At 43.6% G+C, this 12,500-nt stretch overlaps 1 protein-coding gene across 4 annotated transcripts in view; it reads right to left on the bottom strand.

Moving 5' to 3' along the window:
• Positions 1-12,500, bottom strand: part of RASA1 (RAS p21 protein activator 1) — a 142,227-nt gene that overhangs the window by 48,122 nt on the left and 81,605 nt on the right. For all 4 annotated transcript variants that reach the window (XR_015056176.1, XR_015056177.1, XM_085873702.1 and 1 more), the window contains exons 10-16: positions 12,085-12,208; positions 11,576-11,732; positions 9,244-9,331; positions 8,525-8,605; positions 8,235-8,392; positions 7,068-7,144; positions 6,573-6,745 (exon numbers count right to left, since the gene is read on the bottom strand). Coding sequence is in view for 2 of the 4 variants with exons in the window: in XM_085873702.1 (XP_085729828.1) it covers positions 6,573-6,745; positions 7,068-7,144; positions 8,235-8,392; positions 8,525-8,605; positions 9,244-9,331; positions 11,576-11,732; positions 12,085-12,208 (858 nt within the window). In the remaining 2 variants the exon portion in view is untranslated. The remainder of the gene's footprint in view (positions 1-6,572; positions 6,746-7,067; positions 7,145-8,234; positions 8,393-8,524; positions 8,606-9,243; positions 9,332-11,575; positions 11,733-12,084; positions 12,209-12,500) is intronic.

The following is a 12,500-nucleotide window of genomic DNA, read 5'->3' on the forward strand; positions in this document are numbered from 1 at the left end:
ATACCTATTTTAACCGGGGTATACACCGGCCCAGTATACTGGTATTCATTTCACCGACCTCGGAAGGATGACAGGCTGAGTCAACCCCCTGGTGTATTAATTCAGTGACCCAACGGGGCTTGACCTCAGGACCTTTTGGATCCCAAGCCGCTGCCCTAACCACTGCGCCAACACCAGGCATATATATATATATATATATATATATATATATATATATATATATATATATATATATATATATATATATATATATATATATATATATATATACATATACATATACATATATATAATTGTAATTATATAGTCATGCGCCACTTAAAGACGGGGATATGTTCTGAGAAATGTGTCGTTAAGCGATGTCGTCATTGTGCGATCATAGATTCTACTTACACAAACCCAGATGGTATAGCCTACTGCACACCTAGACTATATGGTATAGCCTATTGCTCCTCGGTGACAAATCTGTACAGCATGTTACTGTTCTGAATACTGCAGGCAATTGTAACATACATCCAAGATCGACGGAAGACACGTTAGTTTTACCTTTGTGCTGTTCATGATGGCCATGCGTGTTGTTAGTGGCTGCTTACAATCTTCTCTCGCATCGATTATAGAAAGGTGAATAAATAGCGTTTCGATCTTATAAATAATCGATGTTATAATTTACAAATGAAGAAACGAGCACCTGTCAGTTGTGTGATGTATTTTCAGAACAGTGTGAATGTTTTCACAACATCAAAAGCTTTACTAAAAAGTAATTTGTTTTAATTTTAACTGTAACAACGATTTATTCGCGGAATTTTTTTTAACTCAAAGGTAATTTACTTACGAGAAGGTAAACGTGCAAAAAACGGGTCAAATAGGGTGAAAATAGGGATGTTTTAGGATGTGAGGTCAACATTGGGTCAGGTTGAACGCTGATTTTCTTGAATCCCGATTTAGCGCAACCCCGCTTTTTTCACAATGACATTTTATGGACCTCAACGATCCCATTATAACGGGTCCACACGACTTGTTTATTATCATTATCAAGTATTCTGTACTGTACAAAATTGTATGTGCTATACTGTACTTTTACAAGCCTGGTGTTGGCTTAGTGGTTCGGGTGGTGGCTTGGGATTCCAAGGTCCTGAGTTTAAGCCCCATTGGCTGCTGAATTAACACCAGGGGGTTGACTCAGCCTGTCATCCATCTGAGGTCGGCGAAGTGAGTACCAGTGTACTAGTCCCGGTGTATGCCCCGGTTAGAATAGGTATACCATATCCCTGTGTGTCGTAAGAGGCGACCAGGGTTGGCGTCAGGAAGGGCATCCGGCCATAAAAAAACATTGCCTCAAGAAAAAGCCTAACCCCTGCACAGCAGGGAAAAATGGCTGTAAAAACGGTCATTTTTTTATACTGTACTTTTATATGACTGGAAGTGCTACGACATCACTCGGCGATAGGAATTTTTCAGCTCCATTATAATCTTATGGGACCACCGTCATATATGAGATCCGTCATTGACCGAAACGTCGTAATGCGGCGCATGACTATATATATATATATATATATATATATATATATATATATATATATATATATATATATATATATATATATATATATATATATATATATATATATATATATATATATATATGTATTGTGACGACCGCTGGGGGGAGCAGTGGTGTCGGCTCCACCGAACACACCGGAGTTTATGTCATGAGCCTCGGATAAGTCCGAAAGGCACGGGTCCCTTCCAGGACCATGAATCGCCAATAATTTGACCGTGTGGGGTTGGGTGAATTGCCAAACTTCAATATACCGAAGTACCCACGCGGCAAAGCTTACCGGGGAATTCACACCCTCAACAGGCCTCGAGCGGAACAAGCCGTTACCATGCTCGAACCGTGTGTAACCCGAGCGGATGGTTACCGAGGCCTGTCGGTCCAAATGAACAATTTACTGTTTCGCTATTTCTTAACACGCACCGTGCCAAGCCAATGAAAGAAACACAGAAACGAGCTGGTACATTCAACAAAAGGGATATTTAATTATAACAATAATCGGGGAGGGGAACATAGAGCAGAGTTATCACGAATAAAGAAAGGTTTTATGAAAAGAAAACACTTAAAGAGCTCTACTTAACAGATGGGGCCCACAGACACAGACACACACACACACCCAAAAGAACTGGACCCCATGGGTCTATCTCGGTCAAGCCGGGCCAGGGTACCTGTCCACTTCGTGCAGCCACACCGACTCCGAACCACTGGTGGGACTCGAACCCATGACCCGAAGTCCACAGCTTAGGATCCTGGCTGCTCGACTACCAGACCTGCCCTCCAAAGGACCGCAGATCGCTCCAACCACGACCACGACCGTCTGCAGTCGCCACGATCACATGGTCTCCCCAAAAATTGGTCCAGACCAAGCCAATCTCCCACTGTCTGCCGCAATCGCCACGATTCTCTGAACTGCCGTCCTCTCTCCTTTCTTGAGGAGGGAGCGGCTTCTTCTCCCCGCCACTCGCCTCCTGATCGGACCGTGGGTTGTCAGGAGACACGTGGCGGCCTCCCGATTGGCTCGGGTACGCATGTGGTGCTCGCCCTCTGCTGATTGGCCGGAGGAAACGCTCTCTGCCCCTTCTCGGAGCGGAGCTTCGACCCGAGGTGACGAAGGCTCCGCCCACGTCCTCAGCCAAAAACACGTGTGTAATGGTGACCGGTCGAGTGCGGGAAGGTGGCGTTGTTGTCGTGGATGTAGTAGTAGTAGTTGTTGTTGGTGAAGAAGCGAAGATGGGCGTTGTCATTGTTGGTGGTGAAGAAGCAAAGATGGGTGTTGTTGCCGTTGTTGTTGGTGGTGCAAAAATCCTAACGATAAAATAATTCACAGCGCACGTACAATTAATCACCCATTAAACATAGGACGGGACCCTACCTAGAAACACATACTTACCGATATAACTGATCTCTAAGGACTCTGGCTGTTGTGTGCTCATGGCTGCCAGATTCGTAACAACATATATATATATATATATATATTATATATATATATATATATATATATATATATATATATATATATATATATATATATATATTATATATATTGTTACGGTTGTGGAAATTCGCAAACCACCATTCAGGTCCTTTAGCTCAGTTATTTTGGTAAGTGTGTGTCCCAGGTTAGTATCCCCACCGATGTATAAAGGGATTTATTCGTGTGCCGGGCTGTGCATCTTCAGTTAGCCATTATTCTGTCTCTATCTTTTATTTTAACAACAACCAGAGCAATTCATCGACCACGTTCGCCTTTGATCGGGGCGAATCCCGCCTGAATGAGGGTTCAAAGGTGAAGAGAAGGAGGGCGCTGATTTTGGGTGGAAAAAGCCCACTGCGGCCCTCCGCTTGGGGGCGATAAAAAAACCGCGTTCACTCGCCGGAATAGGGCGCGTGAGAGAGAGAGCCGGTTGAGAGTTGGAGGAAGTGGAGTGTCGTCGTGGGGTTGGTGGGTCGAGATCGCTGGAGCAGTAGCTCGTGGGAGAAGCCTTGGAGCGCAGCGAGACAGTCGTGAAGAGTCGGGCGCGTCGCAAGGCCCTTGACCCACCAAGCCGCCATTCGAAGCCGCTGCAGCGTTGGCAAAGAGCCAGCGAGACGGAGACACCAAGGGTCGCCAACCCGAAGCCCACCGAGGGGCGGAGAGGTAACCGGCCCGGCCTCTCGGAGCCCCTTCGGTCATCCCGGCTCTGAGCAATAATAAAGGCTTACGAGCCTGTTCTTTCTTTCTTGGGTTTTTGTATGAAAGTCTGTGGCACCTTGTCTCGAAGTAGAATTGTGAGTAAGTACGTGCTTGTACATAATAAGTAGACATCGGCTGTAGGCTTTTTGATCGTGTCCTGCCCCCATTCCCCCATTGACTGCTTACGTGCCTGTACGAATAAATGTCCCCATTTTTGAATGTCACCTGCTCGTTGCGTCCCTTCCTACATTGACTGCCATAATTGCGTTCGGGATATTAGCTGGCTGATTACAAAGCCGATAAAATAATCTCATCCAACGGGACTTGGCGATATATAACCGCTCGGCATTCCCATATGGAACGAGCCGCTAAGCGGCTCGTTTTCGTGCAGGTCCCGTCGAGGTATAAACTCCCGGTATCTCTGTCCGCGTGAATAATTAGGTTCATCGACAATTCGGCAATCGACCCTGTAGCGCGTGGACAGAGGGATTGGCTGGTTTATGGTGTATTAAAAACACCCGTAGCTGGGTTTCGGCATTGATCCGGAAGCTACGACAAGATTGCGCGTTCGGTGGGTGCGGCAATTGGGCTAAGGCGGTCGTCCGCACGCCGAACGGGCGGAAATCTACAACAATATACATGTACACATACATATATTCTGCATCGAGGTTTGACAGCAAGCTCTCCACCTTGTCAGTCGAAAAGGACACAAAGTCCAGGAACAGCTGGGTGCGACTGGGCAATGTGGGTACAGAAAGCAATTGGTTTGGCACACAAGATTTAGAAGCAAGCACAGAGTTTAAGTACTCAGCCTTGGCACATGCAGTGGCAGCTGCACAGCTATTTGAGGTAAGGGAGGGGATGGAGGGGGAACATCCACCAGAAACAGACTTAACGAGAAGGGCACTCGGTCGAGCGCATACCTCCGCCACATAATGCCTGATCCACGAGAACTTATCGGGCCCAATCCATTTCTGAAATATCATGCTTTCCAGTACTATATCGTTTTTGGCCCCATCTCTCAATGGTGAATAATCGCTTAAACAATAAAACAACTCTCATATCCAGATCCGGATTCAGATCTTCACCAAAATCAAATCAATTTGTCCTTGTGACACACCCAGCCTGTCCACCAAGCTTTGACCGAATCCGTCCACGAGTTTTTGAGATGTGCTATATATGGGTTTCGGCCTCGCTTTCAATGGTGAAGAATCACTAAAAAAAATTCTCGCAATCTCATCCGGATCCGGATCTTCACCAAAATCTAATCAGTTTGGCCTTGTCACACAACAAACCTGTCCACAAAATTTCATCCGTGTCCGTCCACAACTTTTTGGGATATCCTGGACACAATCAGACAAATAAACAGACAGACAGAAAGGGGTGAAAATATAACCTCCTTCACCTTCGGTGGTGGAGGTAAGTAGATGCCACCAGGATTTGGCGGAGGGAGACAGGTTTGAGAGTTCAGACTTGAGATGAGAAAGATGTTGTTTCCTGGCTCTCCTGAGGGTAGATACACACTTGTTCCAAGCTTTTTTGAAGGAACTGAGATTACCCTCAGTTGGGTTTTCTTTCCATGAGGCAAAGGCAAGTTGTTTCTGGACAACTGCCTCGCCACAAGCTTCAGTGTACAATGGGCGGGAGGAAGGATAGGACAACTGAAGGCGAGATGGGATAAATATGTGCATGAGGGAGAGCAAATTTCTTTGAAAGAATTCCCAGGATGAGTTGATGTCGGAGAAAGTAGAAATGGGAGACCAGTCTAGAAGTTTGATGGCTGCTTGAAGACCCTGCCAGTCTCGTCGACACTGAGGTGGTTCTCTAGTAACACCAGAGAGATGACCACTTTAACAAGCATATGGTCAGATGAATGCCTGGTGTTGGCTTAATGGCTAGGGTGATGGGCTTTGGACCCTCGGATCCTGAGTTCAAATCCCCCTCGGCTTTTGAATTAATACCAGGTGTGGTTGACTCTGCCTGTCATCCTTCCGAGGTCGGCAAAACGAGTGCCAGCTTGCTGATTTCCTGTGTCGGAGTGACGACCCATCCAGGATTGTACCCAATAGCCAAGGAGACTGCTGAGGCAGCACCAACGCTCTGCACAGAGTATGGTCCCAATAGAATGGATGGATGGTCAGATGAACCAATTGGAGCAGAACAGCAGACATTTTCTGGGAAATTGGTCAAAATCAAATCCAGAAGAGATGGAGTACCGTTGGCTGAGATCCAGGTTGGGTCGTAATGGTCATGGGGGGGAGGGGGGCTTCAAGCGGTCTAAAGTTATAGAGGGTTTTCAAAAGTCTAAGGCGTCCCAGCAGTCTTAAGGGTCTAAAGCAGTGTTTCCCAAACTTTTTATGTCCATGACCCAAAATTTGAAATTACATTTGCCTCGCAACCCAGATGATACTGGTACCTAGTGTACCTATGATAAAATTGTCAGAGAAAATGCTTTTGACATGAACCCCCCCCCCCCTCAAAAACGGGGTTTCAAGTTTGGGTCACGACCCTGGGTTTGGGAACCCCTGGTCTAAAGGATTAAAAGGTACGTTCTAATCGTACGTAATTAAGATGTACGTTTAATCAGAGTGCAACCGATTCAACCAGTACATAATTATCAGACATCTACCGAGACTTCTGGGACAGCTTCACGGAACAAATCATTTCGCTTCAATGTTCAAGGTTTTTCCATTACATCTTACACTTTTAAATTGTTCATTTCTGTGGACATTTGCCTCTTGCTCCTTTCTCGGGATCTATTTCCTTCACCTTCTTCAATAAATTATGGATCATTAACTTTTCATCGACATACTCCACACTCCTCCCAAATCATCCCAAACACACCTCTTGCAAGTCGCTGTACTTGTCCTCGGGCATGATGAGTTCCAAAGAGTAGCGTGCTTTCAGTCGAAGTGAGCCTGGCTCCACACCTCTGAGTGGAGTGTTTGACGAGAGTTGGAACCACTCATCGGTGAGCTGCCCGTTGGCGAGTTTTCGCAATGAGCAGCACATAAAAACTAAACACAAAAGAAAGATGCAAGACAGAGGGCAGAAACCTTGGATGTTCACCAGACAGAGATGCATTTGCTTTCAAGAACAAAACTGGTGAGATTACACTTGGTACATGGAAAGAAATCATTTACAACTTTACCAAGTTAGCAAGCTCTGCAGGTAATGACAGGCCAATAGTGAAAATAAAAGCAACAACAGACAAAAATAATTCCAATAAGTTTTAATGTCAGTCAATGGCCAATGACTTGACACTCCCACATTTGTGCCAAAAATTCAACAATTTCTACATGGCGTAAAAGCGGTTCTTAAGGGTGTGCCGGAACTTACGGATATCAACGTCCTTAGACTTTTTCGTCCGATTACCGAGGACAACTTCGAACATCTCAACATTTGGTGGAAGATCGCTTAAGGGTATCAAGGAGGATTATAAAGATGTGGCAGGAAAAGAAAAGGTGAGTATTAGGCCTTTGATAAGCGTGCCTGTGATGTGATCGCACAGAAAATAATGCAGAGAATGTAAAAGGGAGATTCAGAAACAAATTCCAACCACGTCCAAGTTCAACAACAATTGAAAAGCCGAATGCCTCATGCTCAAGAGCAATTCAACTCCAAAGCTGCCAGCTTTACAAACAAGGTGTGGTGCCGATCCAGCTCGATTGGCACAGCTCATTTGCATTCGGGCTTTAAATGTGTACATCATGTCCCAAGAATAAGGAGAGAGAAAACAAAAATGAACCATGGAAATTTTGAGCAAAGATGGCCAATCACTAAGGCCATGCAAATCCTGAGTGACTTGCCAAAAGGCCACCGCAGCTTTACCCGAGATTCACCTCATGTCGGCCTTACATATCAAGTGCATGTTGCATGAGGTTCAACTGCAAATAACTTGTGTGGTGCAAAGTTTAGACCCAAATTGCTGCTCAGCAGGACACGCTTTACTAGAAGCAGGCTGGAATCGCCCGCAATTAATGAGAAGTTGAAGTCACACCGGTGTTCGTAACGACATCAACAATGTGGATTAATGGATTTCCGAATCCATATTGTGGATACTGTGGAAGGAAGTGGATTTCCATGAGTCCAGGTGAATCAGGCAGTTTAGTGGAGTTATCTACTTCCTGACCAATTTGTTAGTCATTTCATGTTAAACACCAAAATTTTAAATGCAAGAAATCATGTCAATGCATGCAAGATCGGCCTGGAAACACCGAGGATTCACTCCAGTCTATTTGTTTCACTGGTGAATATCTCGAAAAGGTGTTGCTCACCTATGGATAATTGCCTGACATTTGCATGGACTAATTACCTCATTGTATGGATGGCTTAAACAGGTGCAAAAACGAATTTGGCCAAAATACAAATGTGGATAAAACAAAATAAATAAATAAATACACCCCACAAGAATAGGAGGAAAAATTGGTGGCTGTGACCTTCAGAGAAATATCAGCTGTGGGTTCGGGCAATGCTCGGTGACGACAAATGCAATGTAAAACTCACTCAAAGACAAACTCCTCGGCCCACACAGGGTTCTGACCCTCTTTGACCGGCGTGCGTGCAACCTGGACATTGTTCAAAAGGATAGTGCAATAGGGATGCGTGAGGTACTTGGCGGGCAATTTGTGAGCCTCTTCCACGTACAGTGTAAGGCTGCGTACCTGGTTCCGCGGCCAGAAGGAAAAAGCACGCCATGGTTAGGCTGGACAAGTGTGCTCTTTTGCCTTGCATACTTGTTGATCTAATAACTGAGATCAATGCGGTGCAACGTTGAGGTATGTTCGGTGTGCTACCTGTCGCAGCCTCCTGTTTGCAGTGCACTGGGATTGCCGTCGATATTTGGTGCAGAACTGCTGTATTACTTTCATCCACTCCTATAATTGCACCAGCAACACACACAGACAGGAATCACGTGATATTATGACATCATTACCACCATCTCCACCAAAAATGTTTACCGCCCTTTTTAACATGGTGTCATATAAATTGCCTCTTCTGCAACCTTTCTTCTCCAAAGTGTATACCGAAAAGTCAGCCACTGTGTGCTGATAAATGGAGTCATCGTCAATTCCCTAATTCACAGTTCTGAGATTTTCAGGAAAGCATATGCACTTCAAGCAATTTGACGATGGTTAGCTAGTCTAAAAAGTGAAACTACATTTCACTGGGCATTTTGCTACAGAACCACAAGTGATGGTGCAGGGTTCCAAGGGACATGCTTGTTTGGCCGCTGAAACACCGAGACTCCCATGCCTTACCGACTCGCTGCCAGATTTAGGGAAATACTTCAAGGTCAGTTTTCTGCTTTAGGAATGGATTAAAGGTCCCAGAGATCTCCTTAGGATACTCTTCATCCACTTTAGGTAAAACTCAAGAGGATCGTCTCATCATGATTATCAACAATGGTACGTCATGGCATCAGACATTCAATGTTACATTCCGTCATACAGGCTATCAAACCAACGATCATTTACAGGCAAAGACGACAGGAAACAATTCAGCAAAGTCTGACCTGTGCTGATTCTTGAGTGTCAGCTGAGAAATAGAAAATGTTGTTTCCATCGCTGAAGTCCTGGACAACTATCTGGAAACAGTTTGGCCTGTGGAAAAAGATGGCAACATGACTGTTACTTTAAGAGGTTAACATGAGATTTCTACAAGTGTGTCATTGGAGATCTCTCAAGCTAGTTGTTACCCTGCGCTCATGAAGCGAAAAGCAGGGTCAAGCGATCGCTCGTGTACATGTGCCGTACGTGCGTGCCTGCATTTTTAGATCCCCGTGGAGGATCTCGAAGTCATACTCACGTTGTTGTTCTTCATCTTCTTCTTGTGGACTTTTTTTGTTTCACAGCCTACAGTTTTCATCGAAACTTCCTGAAACTTGGCATATATATGTAAAAATACCCCGCGCAGACAGTAACCATCTCCGATTTTGAAAATTCCTCCGAGAAAAAAAAGTTATGACGTCAAAATATCTCCGCGAATGGAAATCGCCGAAAAAATTATCTCCGAAACTAGGCAAGCTTTTTGAATTCTGTTTGCGGGAATCGAACAGGGCATTAGCAGAGATGAAGTACCGCACATATGATACATCACTATGACGTCATATCAATTTTTATGACGTCATTCCTATTTTTGGCATTTTTTGTTTCACAACCCAGAGTTTTCATCAGATCTTCGTGAAACTTGCCAGGTATACGCAGAAAGCCCACGTGCAGGCAGTAACCATCTCCAATTTTGGAAATTCTTCCGAGAAAAAAAAGTTGACGTCATAATATTGTCGCTAATGGAAATCGCCGATACCATTATCTCCGAAACTAGGCAAGCTGTTTGAATTTTGTTTGCGGGAATCAAGCCGGGCATTAGCACAGACAATTTATCGCAAACCTGATACATCACAATGACGTCATATTCGTTTTCATGACGTCATCATTAAGAGGACGAGGATCTTAGCTCATTTGAGCTTGTTAGAAATCATTTTCTCAGCAACGGTTAGTCTGATTGACACAAAATTTTCCACATAGATGTGCCGCTTCCTGTAGAATTGTTTATTCATAATTATGATGTCATAGGTCACGTGGTGCAGGCACCATCTTGGAAAAACTTTGCACCTCTATCTCTGAAACCACTCCATTGAAAAAATTTACACATGGCGTATTGTCAAGTACTCGCCATGGGGAATAAGATATATTAATGATAATGCCATCATTATGACATCATAATTCGCCAAGTGCAATGCTTGATTTGGATAGTATGAAAAAAAAATTTCTGCAATTGTTGGTCCAATGGACACAATTTTCACCGTTGGAGCGCCTCCTCCTGTAGAATTTATCAATAATTATGATGTCATAGGTCACATGCTACAGGCACCATCTTGAAAAAAACTGAAAAACTTTGCCCCTCTATATCTCCAAAACTGCTCCATTGAAAAAATTTACACATGGCTCATTGTCAAGTACTCCCCATGGGGAATATGATACGTTAATGATGATGTCATCAGTGCCTTCATTATGACATCATAATTCAACAAGTGCAATGCTTGATCTGGTCAGTATGAAAAAAAAATTCTTTGCAATTGTTGAAACCACTAACCAATCAATGCAAAACTTCAACCAATTGATCAACTACCCATGGGAAATATAGTTTAATAAAAGTGACATCGTTGGTCACTGGTCTGGCACCATATTGGATCAAAGAAAGAAAGAAAAAAAACCTTAAAAAAAAAAGGCTTGCACAAAGTCCTCTCAAAACTACATGGGGAAGTATTCCATGAATACCATCTAGTTTGTTATTTACTACATCAATCTAATGCTCACAGAGGAATTGTACATAAAATACAGGCAGGAAAAAAGACATTAGGAGACAATAATGTCCTTGTAATGAAATGAGTTTGAATATACATGAGGAGACGACACACAGTATTTGAACCTGGAATCCTAGCATCATGAGCAGCGGGCTCTAAAGCGAACACCATACAGGCACAATCCCTATGGTTGTCTTTTTGCTGGTGATTCTGTCTTTTGGACACACTGCTTCGTTGAGTGGTTACGGTTGTCCCATCTGCATGTAAAGGCTATCAAAAATCCCATGATATCATTTGAAAAGAGTAGACCATTGTGTGCCAGCATGGCCAAGATTTCTGCTTGATGTTCATTGTATAATTAGTGCTTCCTGCTCTGTGTAGAAGTTATGGAGTTTGGTTTATAGTGCAGCCATGATGGATGAAAGGCCTTTTCCTGTTTGCTTGTATAATTTTACAGTAGTTTTGTATCAGCAGTACAATACGATATCCCAATGTCAGACAAATGAGTGATTATGCAATTACACCATGGGAGTTAGTGCACCTGCCAAAGTAGCTTTCATGAACAGTATAGATCGAGCAGACACTGAGGTCTATGAGGCCTTTAGGTTTGGTCACACGCTTCTCATTCTCAAAGTAGAAGAGCTGAGCATCGGAACCACCCAGCACAAAGTACAGTGGTTTCCACCGTTTGTTCTTGCCTGTTGAAACAATGGGAGGTTGGATAAAATAGCATTTGTTATCAATATCTTGCCAGCGATATATTAAGAGTGATAAGGAGTAAAATTAATCAATCACTGGATCCCAAGCGATTAGCCACACTGTTATGCAAACCCTCTCCTGCTAACCTTGCCCCACCTATCCTACCCCAAACCTGTGTGTGCATATGTAGATGGCCCAACATATGGTCAGATGAAAGGGATACACTGTCTTGCAGTTTTATTGCACAACCACAGGCCAGTTAAAGATTATATGAGTTAAGCAATGACAAACTAAAAAAAGAATGTTGATGTGTTATGTTTAACAAGGGAAATGTTCAAGGTTAGCCCGTACTCCTCTTGCAAAGATAACCATTCTTCACAATGTTTTTGACCCGAAGAGCGTCACGGTGCCGTTCTCGAATAGTCTGGTAGATCTCGCTACGCTCCGAGAAGTCTTTGTTGACTCGCGAATCATGCTGCAAAATTAAAAAATGACTGATTACCAACAAAATGTGAAACAAGAAAAAAAACATAGACTAAAAAAATTAAAAAAATAAAATCCAGTTACAATAGATTAGTCCATTAGGGACCCACTACTTATATTATTACATATGCAACTGGAATAGCACCCAGGAGAGTGCATACCTCTGCCAGGCTGAACAGTTTACGTTTTGTATCCCATTGATAGAATGGATCTGTATACAGACCTGAACCAAAATTGAAACAGCTTGTTCTTGTCAGCTAACCATCCACCTCATCTCATCTCAT

Source organism: Eptatretus burgeri, chromosome 3, assembly GCF_056783735.1.
Source record: "Eptatretus burgeri isolate ZD-2024b chromosome 3, Ebu_testis_v1, whole genome shotgun sequence".
Taxonomy (NCBI): Eukaryota; Metazoa; Chordata; class Myxini; order Myxiniformes; family Myxinidae; genus Eptatretus; species Eptatretus burgeri.